This window comes from Staurois parvus, unplaced genomic scaffold (genome assembly GCF_062004578.1).
Source record: "Staurois parvus isolate SC_StPar_1 unplaced genomic scaffold, SC_StPar_1.0 ptg000017l, whole genome shotgun sequence".
In the NCBI taxonomy this organism is placed as follows: Eukaryota; Metazoa; Chordata; class Amphibia; order Anura; family Ranidae; genus Staurois; species Staurois parvus.
In genome coordinates this window covers 13,906,842-13,922,546 of record NW_028317813.1, presented here as the reverse complement: position 1 = coordinate 13,922,546, position 15,705 = coordinate 13,906,842, and the positions used below count along the sequence as shown (strand labels likewise).

At 40.3% G+C, this 15,705-nt stretch overlaps 1 protein-coding gene across 2 annotated transcripts in view; it reads left to right on the top strand.

Moving 5' to 3' along the window:
• RAB5B (RAB5B, member RAS oncogene family) overlaps nucleotides 1–5,947 on the top strand; it is a 78,363-nt gene extending 72,416 nt beyond the window's left edge. For both annotated transcript variants that reach the window (XM_089680160.1, XM_089680164.1), the window contains exon 6: nucleotides 1,166–5,947. In XM_089680160.1, coding sequence (XP_089536286.1) covers nucleotides 1,166–1,281 — 116 coding nt within the window. In that variant the 3' untranslated portion in view covers nucleotides 1,282–5,947. The remainder of the gene's footprint in view (nucleotides 1–1,165) is intronic.
• The last annotated feature ends 9,758 nt before the right edge of the window (nucleotides 5,948–15,705 follow it).

Here is a 15,705-nt window from a genome sequence, read left to right as displayed (position 1 = left end):
CACTGGTGACTCGGGGCTTGTTCACACTTGGCTAAATTTCTAACTCTTCAAAAACGCCCCTATAGCGTTAGACAGGCATTAATGAGCTTTAGTATGGGTGTTCTACAAGTATTAAAAATGCTCCGTACACGCCCTATGCGTGGTTTTAAGGCATTTTATGCATGTTTTACAAGTGTTAAAACCGCACTACAAACGCCTAAAATAAACTCTAATGGTATTAACACTCTACAAACGCCAGGTGTTTGAGGAATATCACCATAGACTTGAATGGGAGGCATTGAAAGGCTTCAACTCTTCCTGACTTGACATGAGGCTTCAATTTTGAAGCGAAGCATAGAATGCTTGAAGGTAAAAAAAACTTTGAGCCTTTACAACTACTTTAACAGTGTCTTCTAAAAATCAAGGCATATTTTGATATTCTTTAATTGTTCTTTCTGTGAACAAACAATTGTGGCTTTTATTGTAATTCTTGTTAAATAAAACTTCAAATGTGTTTGGCATTACATGGTTACATAGTCTGGCTGAAAAAAGACAAAAGTCCATCCAGTTCAGCCATAGAAAAAAAAAAAAGTTATAATCCTATACCCAAATGCCAAATGAAAATACTTCCAGATATAGTAAAAATTGTTTTCTGTGGTTTGAAATATACAAAGATTTTAGTAGACTGTTGTATTGTAAAATAAAACCGTTGGTTGCAGGTCTGGTTCACAGGTTTGTGTAGACAGTCCAGCTACGTTAATGCTGTTGAGCTCACTAAACACTAGTCCCATTGTAAAGCTGGCCACACACATATAGATTTTTCTCCATTCAACCAACAGACTGAGGACAGATTCCTCCATTAATGCTATACAGCGCAGATGGACAAATCTCATGCTGCAGCTCTTGTATTCTGACAGCTGGCCCCACCTGCTGCCAACATACCCAAACAGCAGATTCATCTGATTGGTTCATCAGGAATTGGCCAAAATTCAAGCAGTATATGACCAACTTAACAGAAGTTGACTTGACATTCCTCATTGGTCCCACAAAGTTCCTGTAGAACTTTATTATTTGCCATTTTATGCTTTGTTTGGTGAGCAAGAAGAACAAAGGAAGCTTGTTGCTTGTAAGAAATTCTAATGTGATGTGTCTATTTTTACCTAATTTCTTGTTTTTCATTCAACAGCTAAGAAACTGCCAAAAAATGAGCCTCAGAACACAAGCGGGGTTGCTGGCCGGAGCCGAGGTGTAGATCTACATGAGCAGACACAGCAGAACAAGAGCCAGTGCTGCAGCAATTAATGGAAAAGACAAAGAGCGCAATGGGGAACCAAGATAAGATTATAACCTCTCTTCTTGCACCTGCCCTGCTACCCTCCAGAACTACAACTAAACAACTTTCCAGCACCTCACTCTTCTGCCAGGACTTTCCCTTTTGCACTTCCTTTCTTTCCCTTCACCAACGGATAACAGCACACACACGGAAACAAAGCAGCCAGCTTGAAACTGTCCCTTCCTCCTCCCACACCTCTGCAGCCCTCAGAGACCTCCCTGCTAACTGCACTATTGTGGGTTTTAATTTTTATTTTGTTTTTTTAACGCTTCCAACAAACACACACAGACTACTCTTGGTGACACAGCAAATGAAAGCATCTGGGGATCTCGCCTTCAGAATCAGAGTAAAGAAGAAAAAAAACAAAAAAACTGATACTACTTTGTATAATAGATGCATATAGTGACTTTAATATTGATTTTGTTTTGATTTCATGTAAGTTTCTTTGCTTCCATCTACCTTCTTTTCAAGTTTCTCTCTGTTTTGCAGCTTATCACATCACTCAGTAGAACTTCCAGGAGCCTCATACTTCCTACCACTTGTAAACAATTGATTTCTTGCCTGCATCTTCTGTCAAATGCGTAATTTGTGTGCCTAAACTTTTGACAGTTGTATCTGGTAAATGATCTAATCATGGTGAGCTTTTAATTGCTTTAGCCTGAAAAGTTAAATGATTGTAGATACACAGGTGCTGAGTTGGTGTAGAATGGGATCGTGAGACAAGCTTGTGAGATGTCCTGATTATTGTAAGCACTGGAATGGGTGAGTACATCTTTAGACAGTGAAGTTTATGTTCTGTATCTTTATCTATTGTAAGATTTTATAGGCAGCAGGTTTGACCTTTTATTGAAGTAATAACTTTCATTCATTTTCTATTGTGAATGAAAAACACATTTTGTGTCTGAAATATAAAGCACATAAAATGGTTTAAAAGAACCTGAAGAGGGAAATAGTTCTGCGTTTTGCAATACTTTATATGCCTTTAGCAGTTTAGGAGCTCATATTGGATTTAATGCAATGCTAGCGTTTCTAGGAGCACTACATCTCTGCTTTCTAGAACAGGCATCTCTGTAAATTCGTCTGTGTACAATACGTATTCGCTGCCGTGGGAATGTACAAAACCATCGAAATATACATCGAGGACTCAGAGGGACTGCTTATTTTGTTTTCAAGTACCCATATCTGAAAACTCTGGCAACCTCCTTTGGAGTTCCAACAATGGAAAACAAATTCTCTGAGTCTAAGGAAAATCATCAAATGATGCTTAAAAATAGGTTGAGCACCACAGTTGACACTGTTTGGTAAATACGGAGACACAACTGTAACTAGCTGCCTGCAATACCTGATGCAGCAAAGGCACACTGTTAAAGAGGGCTAAACTCACATTTTGTACTTAGCAATCATCTCCACAAGTAGTGTAAACACGGCATAGATGTTCATGTTCTCTTTTTATTTTTTAACTGATTATAGTTACTGATTTTCTTTGTCTACTTATTGTTTTTAAAATTGTCTTCAAACCTGTGTGTTATGTATTGCTTAAAGCAATAGCTGCCTCGGGCAGCATGCACTTTATTTCAGAAGTCATTGATTGAAAGATAGTTGGTATGTTCATACATACATATATACATATATATACATGCACATACACACACACATGTATATATATATGTATATATATATATATATATATATATATATATATATATATATATATATATATATATATATACACATACACACACACACACACACACTCACTCTGCTTCAATTTAATTTAAAAATGATTTTTAAAGCCTGCTATCCTATCTGTAGCGAATGAGCAACTGCACACCATTTACTAATGTTTATCAGCATTCCTGTGGTTTAGGATTGCCTTTCCTTAACCCATCACAACACATATATACTGTAAGTACATCTAAGTGAGAAACGCTGGGCCACACTACCAGGTCTAAGGCGTGAGGTTCTCTTTAAGTCTTACACCAGGTGACATGGCAGGTATGTGCCTTTCTGTGTGTTTAAAGTGTTCTTACTGATGTCGGTGGCTTTACGGATTGCCATGAAATGTGCCTTCCTTCCATAGCTAGGCTGGGATGTTTGTGTGTGGTATGGTTTTAAATACAACTTATATAATATAATCAGGACAAGACGGAGTAAAATATATCTGTTTAGCTAGTGTCCAAGAGCACTTAATACTAAGATCTAGTGGTCACCTAAATGACAAAGCTTTGGGTGAATTTTAGCAGTGATCGAAATTAAATTTATTAAAGAGAAAGAGCTGTGTGCTTCCTAGCTGCCATTTAAAGTTGCATTTCATTTTTCCATTGCAGGTTAGAAAACAAAAGAGGTTTGAGAGAAGTGTGCAACACAGGCAGTTATTCAAACACTTTGTATTTTAGTAGTCTGAAATCACTGAAATGCTATTTAAAACCACTTTATTACAAACCTGCTTATATCACTTTTTTTCTCCTGATCAGAGGAAATTGTTCTATGTTTTATGATGTCTTGAAAGACATGTGACTTCTAAATATTACTTCTAAATATTACTGCAGTGTTAAAAATGATGAATGTCTAGGTTCACACTACATTACAGAACAGGATCAATTTAACAGGGTTGTTATTTAGTGCCCTTTTACGTATATGCGGTATACTTTGTATTTGGCAACATGCTTTTGACACCTATCATGTGTAATCATATTTTATTCTGAAGTAGTTTTAAAGGATCTCAGCTCATCCTTTTGATTACTGACCTATCTAAATGATCCAGGTTCTTTGGCTGATTGGATTTAGTTAGTGTCTTAGCTAGGTTTAATCATCCAACTAACCTATGTTTGTCATTTGTGTCAGTATTTAAAGGTTAATATTTGTGGACTATAAAATCCTTGCTCTAACAGTGGTTCTGTTACCATGCACTCACCATCTGATGGAGGAGCCAGATTTGACAGTTTTGGACTGAGTGAGTCCTGTCCTGTGTTCGGTTATTAAATTCAGAAGGAACATCCATTGGCCATGTTGACTCTCATTCATCCTTGAGTTGATTTGCATCAGAAAGTGAGGCGGTTTTTCTAACAAACCTGATCGGTGTTCTCCCTGACACCAACCAGTCGGTGTCGGGCTGCTCTCCATCAATGCCATATCGTACAACTGTTTAAGTGTACAATTACACTTAAAAAATAAAGTTACAAAATAGAGTATCATTTATGATTAGGCTGTGTTGAGGTCAACAGCTAAATGTGAACAATGGCTTCTGAGAAGTCACACCCAGAATTTTCTTTTTAATGTTGTAAAATCTGTACACAATTGATTATTCCCTTACCTATAGAAATAAAGGATCAAGCTCTCATGGCACATGGGCCACAAGGCCACATGACCCAAGGTTGGTAGAAGGTTGTCATTGATCTTAAGAGTGTGCATTGTGTGTAAGGACTGGCGGGTTAAGCTGGTCATACACCAGTAGAATCTCATCCAAAATGTTCATTCTTGGACCATTTGTTTAATTTTTTTTTTATGGTTATTAGAGTCAAATCAATAGTCACTTTCAACTGTAGTAATGAGAACATTTTTGAAGTAGCAGGATGGAAAAATGTTTTTTCTCCAAGAAAGAAAGTTCTAACTAAAATCATACATATTATAATGAAACCTGTTTGATAAATCTGGTATTCTATCGAATAGCAGGACTAGATGAAATTAAGGTTTTCAAATGAAATTATTTGGTTCAATGATGGCAAGAAAGAATGTCCTAACAAATGATTTTTCTATGAACGTTCAAATGAAAAAACAGTGTATGGTCAGCTGTACTTCACTGCCTTATGTTCTTGGTGGGAGGTTTGTTTTCACTCTTGCAGCTTTATCCAGCTAATCAATCAATCATGTAATATAAGGGAGATCAGTGAATGCCCGGTGAGCATTTTTTTTGTTTTATTACAGTGGCACTGGTTGATTTCAAACATCAGGCACTATGTAAGCACTCCAATGTTTCTGAATAGTGCACTGTTGAGAGAGGTTATTCATAGAGAAGCTGCTGTATAGTAATGTTATGAAACAAAACCGTTTTGCTATGCTGTGTAATTCTGCCCACAGAAGATGCAAGTTGGCAAATGACCATTTACTTTGTTTGAAAAAAAAAAACATGATTGTTGACTTTAAACATAAGTGTATTTTTTACTTGGTTGTGTAAAATTGCATTGCTAGCCATGGTTTTAAAGTGCCTGGCATTACAGCTGGGTCCAGCCAGTAGCCCAGCCTCAACATAGTCTTCTTTGGAGTAGCAATTTACTGCTGTAGTCATGGTGTTGGTGCTCAGGGACACCAGAAGTAATGCGTTTGTAACTCTTTAGGGAGTGAAGCAGGCTGTATTGCCACATACAATTCTCAATGTCCACAGGAAGGCCATAGTGCAACCTTCCCCCTTCTTTTCTGATTTCGTATGAATAGAACCTGGCAAGTTGGTACATTGCAACTCTGACAGTTTAAATGCCCTCTATTTTAGTATGCATTTTCTTTTTGTCTTATTTGCATTAAAAAAAATTCTAACTTTAGGTTATAATCATAATGGACTTTTACCCCGATCTGCCAATGTATTTAATGTAAGTAAAAACAGAAACTGTGTGTGTATAATAAATGAACTTAGCTTCTTAAGTTGTCTAATTTCTTTTTTTTAAACACATTTTGTTTAAAAAAAAATGTTTAATACTTTTTTTTTTTTTTTTGCATTATCTTCATTTTTCATTGTTATTGATTTTATAGTACTGTCATCTTCTTGGGCACTGTACAATGTAAGACTAACGTGGGTAATACTGATAAAATTGCATTAAATGTTACCAAAAACAAGGCAAGATGTATAACACGTACAAACATTCATCAGCAAGATACAATAAAAATGAGAGCCCTGCCTGTTCTTTAGGATGAAGGGTAAAAACAAGAGCTAAGGGAATACATAAGTTTTATATGATGATAGCAGGTGTCTTGTTAATTTTAGGTAAAAGTTTATGCTAGTCTGAAAAGGTATGTTTTAAGGGTGTGCTTGAGTGAGGGCAATTTCAGTAGCTTGTTTAACTGGAACCTACATGTAACATGATTATACAGAGAAAAAGGGGAGAGGTAGGTTTTCAAGTCCAGCATCCTAGGCCAGTTAGGTGATATTCTGCATCATCTATTGACTGTCTAGGGAGTTGCAATGGAAGAGAGTTGTCATAGCACAGGTGCCCGTGTTTTGCATTGGCGAGTTGGGGTTTTTGTCAGTGTGGGGGGTGTTATTTCTGGTGATATATATGGAAATATCTGGTGACCCTCCCACCTCCCCTATTTTAAAGCCGGCTTCTAGATTACATTAGGTCCTCCTCACAAACCTCTACATCCACTGAGCCAGGGATATGAAAAAGAGGCACTTGTTCTCCTCAACATGGGGACAAGGTGCCTTGCTAAGTGAATGAGAAAGGGGTACAGTCCTGAGAGACTGTAATAAGGCAGTTTGGATAGGAATAAGGAGACTTGAAATAGGCAGAAGGGATTCTTTTTTTTTCATTATTCTATTATGACAGTTTGATAAGTTAAGAAATAAGAGAAAAACTTTATTCAGTTGGGTGTAAGCAAATTATGTAAATACAAGGTTGAATGGGGCTTCATAATGTATCTGATAAAGGAGACATTTTTTTTGTTTTATGGGAGCTATAAACCATAGCACCAAGCCTATCTTTGCAAGGACATTTGAAGATGAATTGGTAATAAACTGAAAATTTTTATCCCATGAGGAGCATTTGACTGAATGCAATTTTCTTGAGGTAAGTTTTTAAAATGGAACTTTCGTTAACTTCACATGTCTGCATAACACAATTTCTGACATCACATAAAAAGCAACCGTATATTGGTTCAGAAAGGCTTTACTTTTTATCATTAAGTGTTCTTTTATAGCAGGAACACTTATTGTATTCTCACATATATATTCTTATTCTTATTATTATAGCCATATTTACCACCCTAACTCCTCCCACAGTTTTTACACTACATAGACAAGTAATATACCGAAACGTGCGGATTGTTCCCGATTGGTGTGCTATTACTTTGTGGAACGTTTCGCCGAATCGTTCAAGAAATATTGCGGTTTTTGTGGCAAAATTTTCCCATAGGAATGAATGGTGCATCTAGAGTAGCAGCAGAGCACAGCTAGAGTGTGCAAAGGAAAAATCAGAACATGATTTGTAAACTGCCATCACTATGTCATTTTCAAGCCCACCTACACATATCTTATATCAAAACGTTCAGCTAACCCTGCTGTCACTAAAAATGTTCACGGCTAGGACATACTCCTGATAGTTTTCAGAATATGACCATTTGTTTGCAACTCACCCCTCCCATTGACTTTCATTGAAACTTCACTCACAGCCACCTGAAATGTTAAGGGACGTTTTTAAACTGCAACTGTGCCTTCATTTTTAATATTGCAGAGACATACTATACATCAAAATTTAGATCTGTTGCTTGTGATTGTCACAATATAAACCTTTTCATGGTAGCATTTATACTTTTAAAACTACAAGTGTTTGAAGATGGCAATCGCCAGTGAAGTTGGCAAGTTTGAGCAGTGTGTTTAGAGCAGCACTTCTAACATTCCTGACTGAGTGAGTTGCTATAGCAACCAAAGGTCACTCAAGGGGCAGATGACTCACCAGGCTGGACTGTGAGCTTCAACATACAAGCTGAAATGCATTTCTCACTATCAGGCTTGCAATGTACACTGCTTACATTTCATCAATCATTTGGTAAAGGTTGCGGCAAGAACACTTTACACAATTTCCCCAGAAATTGTAGATTTTCTAGTTTTAAAAGCTTTCCTTTAGCTCCAGTCAAGTGACTTTGCCTAGGCTGAGATGAGCAAGAGGAAGCATTTCTTGTCTACAGTTCATTTGCCCGTGGCTCTAGTGACCAGGCTGCAGTGAGTTACAAGGTAAGAGGCTGCATCAGGGGCAGTGAGTTACAAGGTAAGAGGCTGCATCAGGGGAATAGACAGATACATGCTTTTGATGAAAAAAGCCAAGAACTGCACAGGCATTGTAATTTACATGGCTGTGTCATTTTTACATCAGCAGGACCTTGAATTAAAGCTCCTGTCATGTGACCGTACCTAGAGTGAGGTGAAGTCATCAGTCCACTGCAGTCAGGGGATACTATTTCCTGTCCCCCAGTGATCAGACTTCAGATTGTAAATTTATAGAATGTCACAGCATGTGAATACAAGAACGGACCCCAAGAATTTATAAGATTGTGCCAATTCTGAGACCGTATACTTCTGTAGAGAAAAATAAAGACATTGGGGTTTATTTGCTAAAAGCAAATTCACTGATCTCTTTGCAAGGGAAATTTTCTTTTTGCTTAGTAAATGAGGTGAATTTCTGCTGACTTCCATCATTCAATCAGATAAAAAGAAATAAATTGGTTGATTTTCCTTGCAAAATTGGGTGTTCTTTGCAAAGTGAATTTTCACCACATTCACTAAGCTAAGACCGGCCTAGATGAAGCAATTTTCTTTCCTGCAACCATGGGTTGCGGAACCATTGTGCTCTCCCGGCAGGGCGAGCCGTCCCCACTGGGAGAACATAGTGATTACTGCTAGCGACTATAATAGCCACTAGTAATAATTGCATGTAAAATCCCACAGGCTGGTTGTACCCAAATTGATCAGTCGATCAACTTTGGTACATTCAGCCTACCTATACGTGGTTTGAATCTTGGCCGGTCCCTGCTGAATCAGCTGAGATTTGAACCATCTATGGCTGGCTTAAGCATAAGTTCTTTTGCAAAGTGAACAGCCTACTTTTCCTCAGTTAATCAACTACATTTCCTGGGGCAGTACTGTGATCTTTGAGCACAAAGACCGGTATGCTAGTTAGCGGCCCCATGGAAAAAAGCCCATTTCAATGGGGCTGCTAATTTGCGTATGGTCAGCATCAAGGGTTAAATTGGCCACATCCGCCATTTCCTCCCTCCTCTGAATAGCTTCCAGCATAGACTGAGCACACTAGAAGAATATTGCTCAGACAGGGGTGCTCTTCCTCATGCTATATCGAAGCTATATTCGCTTTTGTCTCCAGCTCCAGAGGATTTTACACTGCCCTACTTCGAGAAATGGGAAGATGATATGGGGAGGAATTTTACAGTCACAAACGGGCGGACTAACAACTCATGGGGCCCCCCGGGCAATAGGGGATCATGGGGCCCCTGTGTCCTTGCCCAAACGCAAAAAAGCCTATGAAAAAGGTACCAGGGGCATCTCATGGGACCCACTACTGACCCCGGGTCCTCGGGCAGTGCCCGAGTTTGCAAATGGTCAGTCCGCCCCTGGTCACAAAAAACTATTCTGGTTTGATGTGCCTTGAAATCGTCACTTTGCTCAAAGATCTAACGATTGGGACTCCTGATTCCGGGTCACATGCTCGTTGTGATAGCCACTGATTGGCTATCACAGTGATCAGTCACTGTGAAGCCTGCCCCCCTTGTTTTCTCTCTCTGAATGGAGGAGAGAGATACATTGTATCTCTCTTTGTCCTTTCAGAGCGGAATAAAAAGTGTGTGTAAAGTAAATAAAAATACCTAGATCAAGGTTTGCTCTAGGTCAGTACCAGGGTTAGTGTTTGGGTCGGGGTATTTTTTTTTTTTTTAATTTAGTGTCAGTGGCAGGATAAAGGCGCTTTACTTGATCCATTGTAGCTAACGTGACCAATTGCATGTTTCTGGGAAAAGGCCTTTGACTGGGTAAGTTGGTGATTTATGTCGGCAGTCCGTCACCATATTGGTCTGACCAATATAGTGGTGGACTGCCAACATAAATAACCAACTTACACAGTCAAAGGCCTTTTCCCAGAAACATGCAATTGGTCAAGTTAGCTACAATGGATCAAGTTAAGCGCCTTACAGTGGAACTTTAGGTGAAAAAAATTTCAAAATGGCCGGACAGGCAGGATTTTTAATGCAGAAGAGTTATATGCTTTGTCTCTTTTGCATTAAAGCTACCTACTCCCTGTCCACCCCTGTACAGTGGGGGGGGGGGGGGAGGCTTATGATTCTGTACTGTCTAAAATAAAGGTCAGCTTTAAGCTGTGCTTGAAGGTGTTCTCCTGTGAGATGCCTGTAAGGCATGCTGTTGTTGACTTTGGGTCTACCATACCTGCTCCTTTCAGAGTTTCCTCCAGATTTAAAATGGCATGTGATGTGTAAGAAGCTCTGCTCATTAACTCCTTGGCTTTGTATTTGCTCTGCTCATTAACTCCTTGGCTTTGTATTTGAGGAAAGACCTTTAATGGTCTATTTTCATTTAATAACCCTTTCCTCAAAATTTGAGAGCATATTTGTGAATGGCAATGCATTAATGCGGCACATTTATTGTGGAAGGATGGCGCTCAATCACATGGACCCAACTCACAGACTGAGCTATCGCTGACAGCTAATGGTCTTAGATGAACAATTTGGAGCCAGGAAGATGAGCCGATCACTTGTTTTATACGCCTCCCCTGCATCTGTTTCTCCTCTCTATGAGAACTCTGTGAAAAAGTAGACTGTTTAAAAAAAAAAAAAGCGGGGTACTTTGGTCAGTGCTAGTGTTTTAGGTAGGATATAAAAAATGAGTACAAACAACAAATATGCATATTTGTGGCATCCTCATGCAAGTCAGAAGTAGCGGAGTATATTTTGGTTTGTTTTTTTAGCAGTTCAAAAATGCAAAAAGAAAATATGGACTTCTGAGATGCCAGACTCCAAACTGCAAAATTTAAAATCCATATTTTATTTTTTTTTTACATTAACTGCCATTATCCACCAAATGAAGGCCCAATTTCTCTTTAAAAATGTACTTCAAATACTATAGAAAAGCTGTAACTTAGTTTTCAGGTTTTGACAAGCTAAAAAATTTTTATATACCCTTACCTATGCACCCTTTCAGGTTATTCACTGAACTTGGGGAAAAAAGTTGAAAAAATGCTGATGTTCTAAAGTTGTGTGTATATGCACATGCATCGTCAGAAGACACAACAGCATGGTTAAGGACTAGATAAGCATGATTCTGCCATAGAGCAAAAAACAAGAAATACAGTTGCAAGAAAAAGTATATGAACCCCTTGGGACTACGTGGAGTTTTGCATGAATTGGGCATAAAATGTGTTCTGAACGTCATCTAAGTCACAACAATAGAAGAACACAGTCTGCTGAACATAATATTACACAAACATTAGATGTTGCCATGGTTTAATTGCACATAACATATAAACATTCACAGTGCAGGGAGGAAAAAGTAGATGAACCTTTGGACTTAATAACTGGTTGACCCTCCTTTGGCAGCAATAACCTCAACCAAACGTTTCCTGTAGTTTCAGATCAGACCTGCACAACGATCTGGAGTAATTTTGGACCACTCCTCTTCACAAAACTGTTTCAGTGTAGCAATATTCTTGGGATGTCTGGTGTGAATCGCTCTCTTAAGGTCATGCCACAGCATTTCAATCAGGTTGAGGTCAGGACTCTGACTGGGCCACTCCTGGAGGCGTATTCTGTGCTGTTGCAGCCATTGTTTTGTTGATTTACTTGTATGCTTTGGGTCATTGTCCTGTTGCATCACCCATCCTCTGCGGAGCTTCAGTTGGCGGACAGATGGTCGTACGTTTTCCTGCAAAATGTCTTGATAAACTCTGGAATTGATTTTCCCATCAATGACAACAATCCGTCCAGGCCCTGAGGCAGCAAAGCAGCCCCAAACCATGATGCTCCCTCCGCCATGTTTTACAGTGGGGATGAGGTTTTGATGTTGGTGTGCTGTGCCTTTTTTTCTCCACACATAGTGTTGTGTGTTCTTCCCAAACAACTCAATCTTGGTTTTATCTGTCCACAGTATATTTTGCCAGTAGTGCTGTGGAACATCCAAACTTCAAACGTGCTGCAATATTCTTTTGGACAGCAATGGCTTCCTCCGTGGTGTCCTCCCATGTACTCCATTCTTGTTTAATGTTTTCCTTATTGTAGATGTGTCAACAAAAATGTTAGCATGTGCCAGAGATTTCTGTAGGTCTTTAGCTGACACTCTGGGATTCTTCTTTACCTCATGCAGCATTCTGCGCTGTGCTCTTGCAGTCATTTTTACAGGATGACCACGCCTAGGGAGAGTAGCAACAGTGCTAAACTTTCTCCATTTCAGACAGTCTGTCTTACCGTAGACACATGAACATCAAGGCTTTTGGAGATACTTTTGTAACCCTTTCCAGCTTCATGCAAGTCAACAATTCTTGATCGTAGGTCTTCTGAGAGCTCTTTTCTGCGAGGCATGGTTCACATCAGACAGTGCTTCTTGAAACCAGTAAACCCAAAGCAGGTGTGTGTTTTTTAAGGGCAGGACAGCTGTCAGCAAAACATCCAATATCATCACACTGATTGGAGTCAAGGTTGGCTCACTCCTGGCTCCAATTAGCTCTGGGAGAAGTCATTAAGCTAGGGCCTCACATACTTTTTCCTCCCTGCACTGTGAATGTTTACATGTTATGTGCAATTAAACCATGGCAACATCTAATGTTTGTGTAGTATTATGTTCAGCAGACTGTGTTCTTCTATTGTTGTGACTTAGATGACGTTCAGAGCACATTTTATGCCCAATTCATGCAAAACTCCACGTAATCCCAAGGGGTTCACATACTTTTTCTTGCAACTGTACATTAACTGTACAGCACTTCTAAATTACTAGATGTTTAGAACTGATGTCCGCTCAGAATTGGCAGAAACCATTGGGGCTCTGGTATACTCATCTACAGTCTTATCAGAAGTGGTGTACATAGGGGAAATCGTCACATGACTCGTGAAAATACTGACTGCAGTTTCAGAAGAACATCTGCAGGCTCTCTGAGCTGATAACTAAGAATATAATAACCACCTGCTTTAGAGCTTAATTTTTTGCCTAGACTCTTGCGAAGTGTCATAGTTTGTGAGCTATAACTGCAGACATGCAAGCCAAGACAGCCACAATTCTTTACACTGAAATAAATTATACAAATTCCTCCTGCGCTTATATGGAGTATACCTATAATTTAAAGCAGCTCACACTCAAAACTGAAACCTCAATCAGTGAAATAAAATAAGTAGTGATATAGTGCAGCGCTATTAAACCAACATCATATCATATAAATAACATATATAACTATTAAAAAAGTGATGCAAAATTCTATATAAATAAATAAAGTGCCACAATGTGCTCCAATATGAGTGTTCAAATACTATGTGACCTGAGGTCCTGGTGAAAAATTTCAGAACCTGTGCCTTATTAGCCAATCAATACGTGTATCATTACATATAAACAAACCCCTCATGAATAAAATAAATAAACCACACTTCAAGTGACCAGTGATGGTGACCAAATTAACTCAAATATAGGATTTCAAAATATGTTCCACTCAAAATTAAATAAAGTTCATAAATCCTCCAAATAGTGCTCCAAACAACAATAATTCATGCAGAGTGATGAAAGTGATGATTTCTGTGTTGGTGTCAGCACACTTATCCTCCGTGGCTAAAATGCCCCCTCACCTCCACTCTGTGACCCAAAAGGGCCACTAAGCCTCCAGGATCACACCTAGATCCTTCTCCAGTAATGGCTGGTATCCTCTGTACTCCTCATGTGGTTCCCCTCTCAGGTAAGTGATCTGTACTACAGACCTCTCAGGATAGGTACACCAGCTCATAAACCATGGTAAGTGAAAGAAAGATCCTTCATAGTGCAGTATTACTGGGTAAATCAGACTCTTTAATGTATAAAATGCCCACTCACTTGTTGTACATCAAATCACAGCAACAAACCGTAGAAAAACCTCATGCCTGCGTGTACTGCATGGGTTAGGACTCGTCTGGGTGTGCCAAGATGGCGCCTGCGCCGGATGTATGTCACCGGACCGGAAGCTGCATCATGGCGTATCTACGCGTTGCGTCACTATACTACGTGACTTCATCAGGATCATTTTCACTACTGGAGGGACAACTTCAATAAATCCTTTCTTGCATGCTTGAAGGATGGACCTATCCCTCCCTGTATTGAGCCTTGCCAATGTTCTTTGTGAACCGCCATCCCGTTACCTGTCCTGGAAAAGATTTGCCAGCGATCTCACTACCTCAAGCGCAATGGCCGACATAACATCGGTGTTAAAAGGCAAAAGCCTTGGAATCCTTTGCTGGTCACATGTGCAATAGGGCCTGTGACATGGACTATATGATGGCCTCCTCCTCAAAAAACTACACTCCCTCGGCCTCAGAGATTCTGCTCTCTCCTGGCTCTCATCCTACCTGTCACAACGCTCTTTCAGCGTTACCTATAATGCTACCACCTCCCCCCTCACTCCCCTTCTCTATTGGGGTCCCTCAAGGCTCTGTCCTTGGGCCCTTTCTCTTCTCCATCTACACCTCCTCCCTTGGCCAACTCATACACTCTCATGGCTTCAACTACCACCTCTATGCCGACGACACACAAATCTATCTCTCAACCCCCCACCTCACCCCCTCGGTCTCCGCCTGAATCACACACCTACTGAGCGACATATCTGACTGGATGTCGCTCCACTTCCTTAAACTGAACCTCTCCAAAACCAAGTTTCTTGTCTTCCCCCCAGCCCGGACCCCACCCCCCCATTGACTTCTCCATCATATCCAACAACGCCAACATCAAACCTGCCCTGCAGGCCAGAGTACTTGGTGTCATTCTGGACTCCAACCTATCCTTCCAGCCCAAAGTCCAATCTTTAACAAACTCGTGCAGACTCCACCTCCGCAACATCGCCAAAATACGCACGTTCCTAACCCCAGAAACCACTAAACAGCTCATCCACTCCCTCATCATATCACGACTCGACTACTGCAACTCCCTCCTCACTGGCCTGTCTCGCCGCTGGCTATCCCCGCTTCAGTCGATCCTGAATACGGCTCCCAGACTCATTCACCTTTCCAACCGCTCCATCTCCGTCACCCCCCTCTGCCAATCCCTCCACTGGCTTCCGATTGCGCAACGGATCAAATTCAAAATCCTAACACTGACGTACAAAGTTGTCCACCATACTGCCCCGAACTACATCACTGACCTAATATCCAAGTACTGCCCAGCACGCACACTCCGCTCCTCACAAGACCTCCTTCTCTCTAGTTCCCTGGTCTCCTCCTATGCCGGCCTCCAGGACTTCTCCAGGGTGTCACCCATCCTCTGGAACTCCCTGCCCCAACCCATCAGACTATCACCTACTCTCCTGTCCTTTAGGTGCACCCTGAAAACCCATCTCTTCAGGGAAGCCTACCCCACCCCCTGCTAACTTGCCGACCTCCTCCACTCTTCCTACCACACCATCCCCCACAGCTATCTCCTCCTGTGCCACCATCTCCTCCCTCCTAGA